General features: G+C 39.9%; 1 protein-coding gene across 1 annotated transcript in view; it reads right to left on the reverse strand.

Annotated features, from left to right (window-relative positions):
- Positions 1-2588: 2588 nt before the first annotated feature.
- PAPSS1 (3'-phosphoadenosine 5'-phosphosulfate synthase 1) overlaps positions 2589-13810 on the reverse strand; it is a 51237-nt gene continuing 40015 nt past the window's right edge. Inside the window, exon 12 of the mRNA XM_072861121.1 lies at positions 2589-3408. Coding sequence (XP_072717222.1) covers positions 3270-3408 — 139 coding nt within the window. The 3' untranslated portion in view covers positions 2589-3269. The remainder of the gene's footprint in view (positions 3409-13810) is intronic.

The raw sequence follows: 13810 nt of genomic DNA on the forward strand, positions 1-13810 counted from the left end.
TTTATTCAACCCCAAGGATTAGGGTTTGGTAACCTCCACCTACCTCATTAATCCTTGTATTTTGGAAAGCTGAGTCCATATTGTCCTTGTATCAGCCATACGGATCGAGGGTGTTATTACTTTCATACATCACATGCTACATCAGAATGATAAGCTAGAAGTGAATAATCATCCTGAGACTGTACAAAAAGCACAGGATAATAGCCATAAATTATCCTGTGCAAGAGTAGCAGGTAAAGAACCATTTATAAGGTAGATAATGTAGAGGCAGAAGGTGGGAGGCAGGGGGAACATGATTTGACATTTTTCATCTTAATGAACAGAGTAAAACTCCTCTTGTTAAAGCAAAATGACCTTTAGAAAAAGGACGTACTTGATTTTGCTGTTCTTCATAAGAAAAGAACATGCCTATATAACTGCTTAGATTCATGACTCAGGCACATATCAGTATTTTTCCAGTAAAAAAGAGGTTTTTAGGAACTGAAGAAATGAGACAATGGAGCTTTTTCTTTTCCCAGCTGGAAATTAGGTCCTGCTTGTCCTCATATCCATCAAATGGTTCAAGAGTATTATTACTTTTGTATGGCATGTTCCTGAGGTCATTGCTCTTTGGTGACAGAGGTATGGGAAGACAGGTGTTGGGTGCAACAACCATTACCTCATTAGTCCTGTTGCTGCCTCCTGGAAGACACCCAACTGTTGTCTCAGAAAAGCCTCAAATGCCATAGCACCCTTAATGAAGTTGAACCTACTGTTAAAATCAGAATGTTAGGACTGGCCAACTGACAACGCTACCCACTGAGATAAGGCAGAGAAAAGCTAAAGAAAAAGAGACACTGGCAAAAGAATAATTTCTGAGGTAGCCCTTTCCTGTAAGTATGGCTTCCTTAGATAAGGCAGCTGCAGACAAGGAAAAATTTGAACACTGCAGTGAAAACTCATGAGATACAGGAAAATACTGTTGTATAGAGCAAGTCCTGCCCACAAATCGAGCAGATGCTCCTGTTCTTAATCAGCATTATGCTAGGAATGCCCTGGCTGCTGGCTTAAAGTTAGAATAAACCTGAAAGCTTCTTTAATACAGATCCTTGCAAGGAATGCTTTCCAGAAGCACTATAACAACAGGGTCTCAGCATCAAACTAGCTAAGTATGAAAATGAGATCTGCTTGTTATCACCGTATTAATTTGCTTGAAGGCATTCCTGCTTCTAAATTAACTTTACAGGATGATTCACATTCATGCTTACCACTCCCACTTATTTTCTGGACTTCATAGAGCACACGTAGCATTTTTAAAACATTAACTTCTGTAGACTTTCACCTGTGTTTGCTATTTTGCCAAAATATTTTCATTATCTTTCATCACAGCTAGCAGAAGAATCAAACCTGACAGCAAAGAGTCTAAACTCCAATTTCCAACAGCAAATCCCATTTTAGCAGCTGATAACTCTTGTTTACCTTCATAGTTAAACTTGAAGTTTTGCATGAACAGCTGCACACAGATGAACTGACTCTTTCTTCTGGATTTCCCACATCCTACATATTGATACAATCTAAAAAGAAAGCCAAGTTTGAAGAAAATCTGTTCAGCAATTCTGAAGAAATAAGCTTTACACTACCAAAACACCATCTCCAGTAATTGTTGTGGTTTGCTAATAAACATGCCTCTTGTCTTTTCCCAATTCTGCCTTACTTTCTATCAGAGGTGAGAATCCCATTAAAAGATACTTTCTACATCTCTTCAAAGAGACAGAGGAAGAAAAGAGAAGGAAGTAATTCTCAAACCATTTTTCTTAAATACTACTGTGAACACGTAAACAAAGATAGCAAGTAGCATTCGTCCCATTCATTACACAGGTCCCTTCATCACAACCTTCCCCCTGCCCAAAAAATTCTAGATGAACATATGCTTCATCCAGGCTCAGTAGCAGGCCAGTATCAACATTCTAAAAAAGATTTTGAGCTGGTTCCTCCTATATACACTGTTTAACAACAGAAAAGTAAGTTTCTGTGAGAAGGATTTGAGATAGTTTCTAGCTATATGCTAAGACAGGTTATGACTGTTCCACTGATTACCTGCAAATGCTTGAAAAGATCCCAGTAGGTCAGTGTTACTTTACACTTAAAGAAGTGTTTTACTTTTCATTTTTTATGTTTTCCTTTAGCAGTTAATGTTTCACATACTGAATTAACCAACTTCAGTATCTTTGAAGAATCCTAGAAGAACATATGCTTTGTCTTTCAAGCAAGCAAATCTGAACCAAGAGAAGGAGATTACTCTTTGGAGACCTTGAAAAATAGCCAGAAAATTAACCTCAGGACTAAATATTTGTACCACAGGAAATTCCAAGATCTAAGGATTTTTTTTTATTTTTCTTGGAATAATTAAACATGAATTCAATGTTTGTCTGCCATACTTTTTTTAAAGTTGTAGTAGGCTGAACAAATATATCTGGAACCAAAATCTGGCAAGTTATATCAAACAAAATAAAACATTCCCTACTGACACCTATGGCAACAAGCACATATATATATATATATATATATATATATATATATATATATAAAAAATCTGGCTTAGTTATCAATTCAGTGTGAAAACTAGATATTTTCTTTTATTCATTACTTGGCCAACTTTACAGGCCCACAGCAGAAGAGAATCACCGGACAACTCAATGAACTCCAAAACTAAACAAAGAAAGCAAAAAAGTTTAATTATGCTACATAAAAAACTCTGCTTTTTGGTTACATATAGTGAGAAATTAATGTTAAGTGCTTCTGGAGATGATGATGAGATAAAGATGAGGACACTTTTACAGATGTTTTAAAACTTACTTTTTCGATTTATAGATAATCTATCCACAGTTAAGGGTCTAACCATTACATTTTCTCCTACAAACTACTAAAACCAAATACTACCCAGCAGTTTAAATAACATTTGAAAAAAGCTGCATCTATTTAACAGCCGCAGAACTCATAGGACAGAGGCAGTAAAATATAAAAAAAAGACAAGAGTTAAAAATCCTACTGCAAGTATATTAACTGTAATAAAAGAGAAGACATTAAAACCAGCAGCTAGTTAGGTGCCAGGACATAATAGAACCCATAAGGACAGGCTAAGAATGATGCTAAGTTAGGGAGAAAGAGTTTGTTTTCAGAGAAGAACTTCCTGACAGACACCACAACAAAGCAACATGAACGGTGACTGTGTGGTCCCCTTCTCGTAAATAAATCAGGCGTCAAAGGTTGATCTGCAGTTAATAAGAGGCCTAAGCCTTCTCCAAGGATTTGTAGTATTCTGTCAGCACAGTCCAAGCCTTAGGAGCCATGAAGCCTTCTGGTGGGTTTTGTCCTTCTCGAGCCAGCTTGCGCATGCGGGTCCCCGATATAAATTCAAAGTCTTCATGGCTGAGAGAGTAGGAGTAGGGGCAAGGGGGGAGGGGGAGAGGGAGAGGAGCAAGGGAGGGGGGGAAAGAACATATTTTAAAAACAGGCAAAGTTGCTTATATTCCTTCTGCTTTCTTGATACTTTATAACTTTATTCTTGGGAGTATAATGCTGTACAGCAACTGTAATTTCCAGACATTTGGCCATCAATACCAGTAAATCTCTAGAATATACACCCTCTACAGTATTCAGCTTAGGTAACTCCTGAAGTTTAGCAGCATGGTCCAACTGATCTCCTGTGGGCTGAATTGAGTCTGTGCTTCCATTTAGCCTGGCTTGCTCTCTATGAGGAAACAGGGGACTGCTGTTAAGAGAGACCCATCTCCTCCACCTCCCGTCTCAGCCCTCTGACAAGCAACAGCAGCCATCCTATTTTGCACCTTGCCCTGCCGTGGCAGCAGACCAGCCCTATGTGCTGGTAGAAGGTTCCAGTGCTGGTTGAAGAAGGTCATTTCAGTGCCACTAGAGAATGTGAAAAAAACAACATTGCACAAAATCTTAGTGAATGACTGTTTGCAGAACAGAGAAGGTAAAAGTCTCAGAAGTCTAGGGGCAAGCTCCACACCTTCTGCAGCTGGGCCATTGCAAGCCACTGAGCATGCATATACATATATATGCATATCAGTAATGTGGCACATACAGTTCAAAATAAAGAAAAAAGCAGGGGAATAATAAAATTACCTTCTCCTAAAGATGTTTTTCCCTAAAAAACAGAATTCAGTTGGACAAATGCACAAATGAACCCAGGTCAGGATTGTTTATCATTGTTAACATGACAATCTAAATTAATATTAACTTCTCAGGTATGTGGTCATAAGCAGCAAAAGCTCCACAAGTTAAACTCTTACTCCTCACAGGACTGAAACAGTAAAAGCAAGACTAGAATGCCAGAGTTCTACCAAATGCTCCAAAGGAAAAAATATTTATTCTTAAATTAAATATGCAGTTTTACTTATGCCATTTGCTCAATTTGCAACATCTATGCATTACTCATTCTTTACTTACTAATTCTTTACTCTGTTTGAAATAAAAGCCAAGTATTGATTTCAGATGCACATGCCTTAGATAGAAATAAGATCCAAGTGTGCACATCAGAGGGCAAAACTTGGCTCTAAGTGCTAAGCTATGCTCAGTAGGGTATGAAATTAGCAAGATGCAGAAAATTCCACAGTTCCCTTTCACAAAACCACTAGCCCCATAACTTTTTGATTTGGATTGTATACATTTACACAGCAGCACTGCCATACATGCTCTTTTCTTATTGCTCTCAATTTGGGACACTGTAGGTTCCTGGAGTGCCACAACAAGGCAAAAAAACGTACTGTGCTACAATTCTGCAAAATATAAATTACATAAAAATGAAAACTTAAAGTTGATGTAAGCCCATGGGAGAAAAAGTTATGTCACTGCTATTTATAACACCTGAAAATTTTGCTCCTTGGCAGAGAGATGCCTACTGTTCACTAACACTGCTTGAAGGTAACTTGCGTTCTTTGCAAAGACCTATTTCTACAAAATATATGTAGGGAAATGATAAGCCTGGTTAATTCTAGCGAAAAAATACTAAGTCTTCAGATGATCAGGAAAAGAAGAGTAAAGCAAGTGCTACAAAGTTTCTCCATGTGTGTTTTTCTCCACAGTGTGGTAGCAATACTGAAGATTGAGCATTAAAAAAAAATGTTAGCTGCTTTGTCCCCTCCCTTCCTGTTTTCAGAAAAACACTCAACTTCCTCCCATGCCCTACAAGTGAAATAAAGGTACTAAGACAATAGATTTAGATATGCCATATAAGTTTGCTTCAATATGACCCCCAATTCCTTTAGCCTCTTCTTATCCCTAGTTACATAAAAAGCAGCTCTAGGAATCAGAGATACCAAGAAAGAGAAACACGAGAAGCAGCTAAGGACATCTATAGAAACTCTAAGAAAAGGAAAGAAAAACATGAGCGAGGATCATTTAAGAAACTTACTACATTCAGCATCTCATAACATTTCTAGAAATGTTTGAAAAATACTATTAAAAAGTACAAAAGTACTAATGATGCCCTCTCATTATCCCAAACTTCTCTTTTGAATGGGTTTTTCCAGAAAAAAAATTTACCTTAATTAGTAATCACTAAAGTGACTGAAATGGAGCTTTGGCAATATATACAGTATGTTGAAACAGCACAGTAATTTTTGCCTTTTTAAAAATTATGGCATTTGCAATTTTATTGTTTCCAGTTTAATCTCCACTTTTATACTTAAAGCAGAGTATTTGAATAACTCTCAATACTCACTGTCTTTACTAATGGTAAAAATCACATCTCTTGAATATCAGAAACTGAGATTTCTACTAAGCAGAAATACCTTATCAGTACTGGCACTGTGGTGTGATGTGAACCATGAGCATTTTGAAATAAAACATACCAGTATGGGTAATTTGCTTTTGTGGAAAAAGAAACCAGAAGGAAGAGTCAAGTAATTTTGTTCACAGTGAATTTTGAGGATATTAGGAGTTACTCTGCATAAAATGGATTTGACCGGAACATGAGAGGGGGGAAACATTAGACCATTAAAGCTGCTATGAAATATAAATGCCAAAGCCATCCAAATTAAATTCTCAAGTGAGATTTGGAATGACTCTCAATGAAACTTAACACAAGCCTTTTCTGGCACACAGGATTCAAGTGCCCTTGAAATTTTTATTCAGTGACTCCTGGAATTAGCTTTCTTTGAGCCACGTTGTATGTTAGTAAATACTTGTAACATTGATTTGATCTTTTACTACCAATTGAGTTTGACTAGTATTGATGTAATATTTGGTGCCAACACAATTAAAAGCATTCTCCAAAAGAAAAACGAAAAAAAGGCAGAAATAAATCCACAACAAAAACTTGTCAACAGAAAACCAGTCTTGAAACATATTACATTGAGACTTGTATTTGCTCCACAGCATAGCATCCTAGAACACTATTACACTCACAGTGTGGAAAGAGCCTTACGTACACACGCTGTGAAATCTCCTTACTTATGGAGGACAAGGCTAGGCAGACAGAAAATATATAACTCTGCTGTGCTCTCATACATCTAGCAAAAGGAGAAAAGGAATCTTTTCTTACACTTTAGATTGTGCCCTCCTTCCACACACAGAGCTATATGTATATACAGACACCCACAGGTGCACAAGTGTGCTGGTTTTGGTTGGGATAGGGTTAATTTTTTTAATAGTTGCTAGTATGGGGCTATGTTTTGGATTTGTGCTGAAAACAGTGTCTATAACACAGGGATGTTTTAGTTGTTGCTAGGTAGGGCTTATACTAAATCAAGGACTTCTCAGCTTCCCATGCTATACCAGGTGCACAAAAAGTTGGGAGGGGACACAGCTGGGACAGCTGACCCCCACTGACCAAAGGGATATTCCACACCATATGATGCCATGCTCAGCATATAAAGCCGGGGAAGAAGGAGGAAGGGGGGGACATTCGGAGTGATGGCGTTTGTCTTCCCAGTTAACCGTTATGCGTGATAGAGCCCTGCTTTCCTGGAGATGGCTGAACACCTGCCTGCCCATGGGAAGCAGTGAACGAATTCCCTGTTTTGCTTTGCTTGCACACGCGGCTTTTGCGTTACCTATTAAACTGTCTTTATCTCAACCCACAAGTTTTCTCACTTTTACCTTTCCGATTCTCTTCCCCATCCCACCAGGGGGGAGTGAGCGAGCAGCTGCGTGGGGTTGAGTTGCCGGCTGGGGTTAAACCACAACAGTCCTTTCTAGCGCCCAACGTGGGGCTCAAAGGGTTTGAGATAACGACAGGTTTGATTGGAATGTGCTAGATAGAATTTATAGCTGTTATTGCTGTTTAGCTATTAATGGGCAGGCTTCTGTGCTTGCCATGGGGCTTGCTTGCCTCACTGTATGTTAGAGTTTAGTGCTCATTCTTAGCTGCTTTTTGCTTTTGCTGCTTGCTGTACTGCTGATCATCTTACTCTGCTGTGCCTGGGAACATTTTGATAACAGCCAAGGCCATGCGCCTGGGCTGGCAGATGGCCAGGGCATCGCTGCTGTTTCTGTGCTGCTGTACTGGTCAGGCTGGAACTCCAGTGTGAACTTGAGTCAAAGGGACTGTGACCTGTGGATGAGTCCACGTGGGAGCAGGACACCCCAAAGTGTCTGTGGCTGTGATAAGTCCACACCAGAGCAGGTACATCTTGAAGCGTCTGTGGCCGTGGTTACATCTGTGCCACAGCAGGTATACCTCTGAAGGGATTGTGGCCCAAGGATAAGTCCACACTGCAGCAGGTACACCTCAAAGCATCAGTGGCTGTGCATGAGGTCACCCTGGAGCACCTCAAAGCGTGTGGCCATGGATAAGCCCATGACAGAGCAGGTACTCCCCTGGAGGGATTACAGTCTGTGGGTAAATCCAAGCCAGAGCACGCTCAAGGGGAGGAGTTCATTGCAATGTTAAATCAAATGGTCCGGTCCAAAGGGACCAGGGGTGGAGACTGTAATGGAAATACCTTTAAATTGTTGTAGCCTGGGATTTGAGTTGCACGTTATAGGAATTACTATAGCAGGAACCACCGGAACCGATGGAGGACAAGTCTTACAGAAGCAGCGCAAGTGCAGCAGCAACTTGAACCTGAGCTGGCTTTGGTGCCCAATAACTCCACACAACACACCACCTCTCCTGTCCTGAGTGACCACCATAACATGGAATCCAAAGTCATGGACTAAATTAACTCAATAGACATTTTGTGGACATTTCTGGACATTTTACAGAGGTGGTCCATAGAGTAAGGGAAGGATATCTGTGTATTATATCAAGGACGGGGCAGGGGGGGTAATGATAATCTATTGGACAGTGTGAGACCTGAGCATGACGTAAATGGTATGGAATAAGGAGTGGAGAATGTGCTGGTTTTGTCTGGGATAGAGTTAATTTTCTTCACAGTAGCTAGTATGGGGCTATGTTTTGGATTTGTGCTGGAAACAGTTGATAATACAGAGATCTTTTAGTTGTTGATGTTTAGTGCTTATACTAAATCAAGGGCTTTTCAGCTTCCCATGCTCTGCCAGGTACACAAGAAGTTGGGAGGGGACACAGCTGGGACAGCTGACCCCAACTGGCCAAAGGGCTATTCCACACCATATGACGTCATGCTCAGTATATAAAGCTGCGGGAAGAAGAAAGAAGGGGGGGACATTTGGAGTGATGGCGTTTTGTCTTCCCAAGTAATTGTTATGCGTGACGGAGCTCTGCTTTCCTGGAGATGGCTGAACACCTGCCTGCCCATGGGAAGTAGTGAATGAATTCCTTGTTTTGCTTTGCTTGCATGCACAGCTTTTGCGTTACCTATTAAACTGTCTTTATCTCAAGCCACAAGTTTTCTCACTTTTACCATTCTGATTCTCTTCCCCATCCCACCAGGGACGAGTGAGCAAGCGGCTGGGTGGGGCTTAGTTGCCGGCTGGGGTTAAACCACGACAACAAGATAATATTTTATATTTGGAAAGCAGCAAGTGATTTATTCAGAATAATACAGGAACAAATTTGTGCTGTTGATTAATCTTCAAGCTATTCACAGTAACTGAGCAGACTCAGAGGACACTACAAACTGTGCACAGAAGATTAAGAATTCATACACCAGTTCTTTCCTTTCTCTCATTTACAGACACTAATGTTTTAATCTGTTAAATGGATTTCCCTTTTTTTTGTTCATCCAGTAGTTATTTTTTACTATAATACCACAAGTGACCACAGCAACAATGACAGCTCTTTATGCTTTTTTATGAGCTCAAACACTCTAAGAGCAGCGTGTGAGGCTAAGATTTCAAAGACCTTACAGCTCTTGTGACAAAACAAAGAAGTTATCACCAGTTTCCAAGTGGGGAAACGACTGCATGAAGATGCCCACAGTCCTACAGGAAACCTCTGCCATATCTCTGAGGTGTCAATACAGTGCCTTAATACAGTAACTGAGGAGAATATTTTTTCCACTTCAACAATTATTCCCTACAGGTTTAATCTAAGTATAAATTATATTACATAATTTATTTTTCACTAGGGAACACTAAAGGTCAGTCAATCTTGGCAACCCGAACCTTCTGTTAGGGTATCTGGCACTGTGTGAACAACGTTCTTGGAACTCCCATTCTCTGTGGAGGGTAATGTCTGGTGTTCTCAAGGTCTTAAGAAATTACTCTAAAATACAAGACTCATGATAAAAGTACAGACCATTCATTCATAGTTTTGCCTATTCACAAAAATACGGGGTTTTGGAAACAAATGTATGGAAATAAAACAATAATATGACTTCTTTGCCCTGGTGTGGCTTCAAAATGACTGACATATTCTGCTCAGCTGGTAAACTTTAGATCCGATTAATTCCTAGGACAATTCACAGCCTCCTTATTTGGGGTTCAGTCATTTAACAATTCTTGTCCTCCAACTTCACACTTCCTGAACAGGATCCGTCATGAGGTGAAATCTAACCTTATAACCCTTTTCAGAAGGAATTTTCACTGAATTTAAATTTGCCTTTGCAGCATCAAGTCATGACTTACACCGTAACTCCTACAGGAACAGAATGTTGTCCCTTACAGTGTCAAGTCTTTGTTATGTCAGTCTACGTTATGCCTTGGGAATGCCCCAGGATGCTGAATGAACCAGCTAGTATCAGCTAGGTTCAAAACCTAACTGGCCATGAACAAACTCTCTGTGAAAGTAGAACATAATAATGTGATTAATATCAACACATGCAAAGCAAATCCTTTACCTGCTGTGAATGAAATTCCTTTCTGACTGGCAGGAGGGTTTAAGTCTTCTGAGCTGCTGTAGTGTTTCATTGTATCCTAAATTATGTACTAACATTAAGTGGGAAACCATATTTCACATAGCTAAATTAAGGAGGACAGTCAAGTGTGCTTATCTCAGCCTCTTACTATCACTTGAAAAATCAGGTATCACACCAAACAAATTTGGGAACAGTAGGTACTTAGTTGGAAGCGCTGTCCTGTTAAGTATGACTTGGTAGTATTAAAGCAGTCATGACAACCATATTAAAGGTCCTGGGAAGAAACTGTGTGAAGTTAAAATCTCTCCTCTTCAGATACCCATGCTTCATTCACATTTTACAGAAAGCATGAACAGTCTGCTCCAGTAACCTTACTTATGGGTTTCTTTTAACCAAAATGATGTCATCAGTTTTCTTTCAGGACAAAAAGAAAAAAAAAGCCATTTTTCCAGGCACTGCTGTGGCTTTTTTAATTGCCAGACTAATTTCCTTTCTTAATTGAGTTTTTTCTCAGCAGCAGTCTGTGGCTGCATTTTATAGGACTGATCTTCTGTAAAGAATTGAGAATCTCTGTTCACTCAAACAACTACTATTATTAAGCCACCAATCCCAAATTATACTTGTCTGTGGTAACTGTTTGAGAGGCCTTTTTGGCTGAAGAAACACACTAACTGTTTTTCTGAAGGGATTTCAGCATTGGGTAGGGATTTTTTTTTTTTTTTTTTTTTGGGGGGGGTGTTGGTTGCTTGGTTCTTTGGTTGTTTTTTCTTTACCCTTCAGTCTAATAGTGGTTCACAGATCAGATATTAATTTAGAATTTCTCCATTATAACTAGAATTTTTCCTATAAACTTTTCCAAAACATGTTTGGACATATTCAATTATTGATCCAAAATTCTATGAAATGAAAAAGGGTAAAACTATGATAAGCAAAGGACTGTACCAATATTCATACTAGTTTCTATATTATTTTTTCAGGATTCTATGCAAGTGGAAATGCTCAAGCTTCCCACAGAAACTTGGATTAGGCTTGCTATCTGACTTCAGCAACAATAAAAATTGATTTTTTTTTTTTATTATCATCCCCATTTTGACCAAAGGGAAAATAAAATTAAATTAGCTCTACCTGTGCTGCTATATATAGCTTCAAATGCATTCCTCAAATCCCTTTACTAAATCTTATATTTTTGAAAAAGATGTCTAAAACTGTTTTAAGACTGTGGTTCCATGAGGTGCTAAGCCTAGTTCTAAGATGTCCAAGAAACAAATTAAAAATTGTGGTGGCTTCATGAGGTAAAATACAATATAGTTTCAAGTCATTCGTTGTTCACAGATCTTAATATTTTAAAGGGTAACTTTAGTCTAACAATTTATACAAGTTAAACTTTGTGCACCACTCTGCAACTACAGTTGCTGTGCAGCTAGTATACAGGCTTTTACATCAATCTTTTCTTACCCCCTTTCCTCACACACAATGCTCCATGATTATCCCTGAAATCAACCAGAATATCTCTGCTTTTCCTTATAAACAGGGGGACATGTAGATACACCTTCTGCCAAGTGACTTCAGCTCCAACACAGCATCACAGCAGCTCAACATTGTTAACCAGCAGCATGAGGCCCTGACACTCAAAGTTAAGTCATGTTCTCCAGACTGTTTCCAAGCAGAGATACTGGGCCTACTGAAACTCCAAGGGCATCACGTATTCTGGAGGATACTAATGGAAGTGAGAAACAAACTTAACTTCTGTATCAACTCCACAAAACTGCACTTGCGTAGACACATTTGGGAGCTGAAGACCTTGAGAACAATGACCTCTTAGAATCACAGGCAGTACACCTGAGAAGTAAGGGCCTTTGTTACTAATCTGGAGGCAGGGCCAGTGGTAGGCTTTTTGATGCTTCCCAGGCTTGCCACCAGGTCATGAGCAGCCTAGCCACAGCAAGGTAGCAGAGTTGCTCAGTATCTTATCACACATAGCTGTCCAGTACCAACCCAGCAATGTAAAAACCTACACCCGCCGGCATACATGGAATGCTATCAGGAAACATTACATCTTTCTCATAAAAGCTGAGCATGAATGTTTAGAGATGTCACAAGCAAAGCAACTCCCTGCCACTCTTAATGCTGCAGCCCCAACTTGTCAGACATCCTTCTGGCAGTTGGATCAAGCTTTTGGTAACCTCTCACCACTAGCCAAAGATTCATCCCCCATCATCCCCATGGCTTGGGATTGCCTTCAGAAGCAGAAAGAATTCGCTGACATCAGCAAAGACCCCAACTGCAATAACCTCTGCACGTCTTTGCTGCCAAGCCAGGTGTTGGTCCAACTCTGCCAAATTAGAGAGACACCCAAGATAGCAGATGGTGTCCATTATGGCTTCTCACAAGCACCCTCCCAGATAGAGGAGTCTAGGAGGCCTGAAAGAATAGATGACGACCATTCAGGGCGAGAATAACTAGTTCCAGCAGCTAAGACACACAACTCAGCTATAGCTCAGTCCAAGGGAAACCCACTTGCCATAACCTTCCATGCATCCGTTAGTGATGTAAATTCTTGAATTACCTAGTTGGCTGTCAAGTCTCCAGGCCTCAAAGAACTGAGAAAGGTGCAATAGAAATCAAGCTACCCGTTTCCAAAACAAGTCAGAGCAATGCTTCTATGCATGCAACCTTCTTCCGTGCATTTTCATGCTGTGTTTTTCACCAGATTTCCATGAACATCACTTTCACACCCAAGGGTCTTCCACCAGTACTGATCCTCTCATATTTCCAGACAATCCTCTGTTCCCTGCCATCGTCCTTACAGAGTCAAACACAACATGGTTCAAGAGTCTGCCAGATTTTCAGCATTACACAGACTATCTTGAAATGTAGCCAGCTGCACCCACCTAAACTCTAACTCTGTCGGGAGCCTACCACAGTGTTCTGTCTACAGCAAGCAGGAGCAATAATGGCTCTCTCTTCAGGGAGTCTACGTGTGTCCACATTGCCATCTAGAGGATTGCTGCCACACTCCGGTCCACCCTGCAGTTTACAAACAGCATCTAGGGAAGGACAGGACAAATGGTCTTACATTTTGACAGCAGCAGGGCAAAACTGCACACTAGTAGCAGCATGGTCTTTTTTCCAAGACAGTGACAGAAACAGAAAAAAAATGCCTCAAACCAAAGGATCCCCACAGGCATGATGAAAGGATAATAGGGTGTGCATAATGCAGTCTGTGACAAAAGACAAAACCTCTTACCATTTGCTCTGGCTCATGACAGACATACAATTTTACTCCCCTTGATCTATATCAAATCTATCCTGCTGAGAGTAGAGTATCAATGATCACAGAATCAATATTCTTCTACAAAGATCTTCTGTTCCATGCAATGGGAATTCTGGCCTCTCACATTGCTACTCCCCTTCTATTCCAAATTATTAAGACATGACACACCAGTATAACTATTTCACTTTAATCTTTGTGTATTTATCTTCTAAAACTTGCTGAATGACTTGGACAACAAACAGGACAAATATCCATAGTATCTACTACAACAGCCTTTTGAACCTTATGTTATAATGTATACATGTTTGCA

This window comes from Ciconia boyciana, chromosome 5, assembly GCF_034638445.1.
Source record: "Ciconia boyciana chromosome 5, ASM3463844v1, whole genome shotgun sequence".
NCBI lineage: Eukaryota > Metazoa > Chordata > Aves > Ciconiiformes > Ciconiidae > Ciconia > Ciconia boyciana.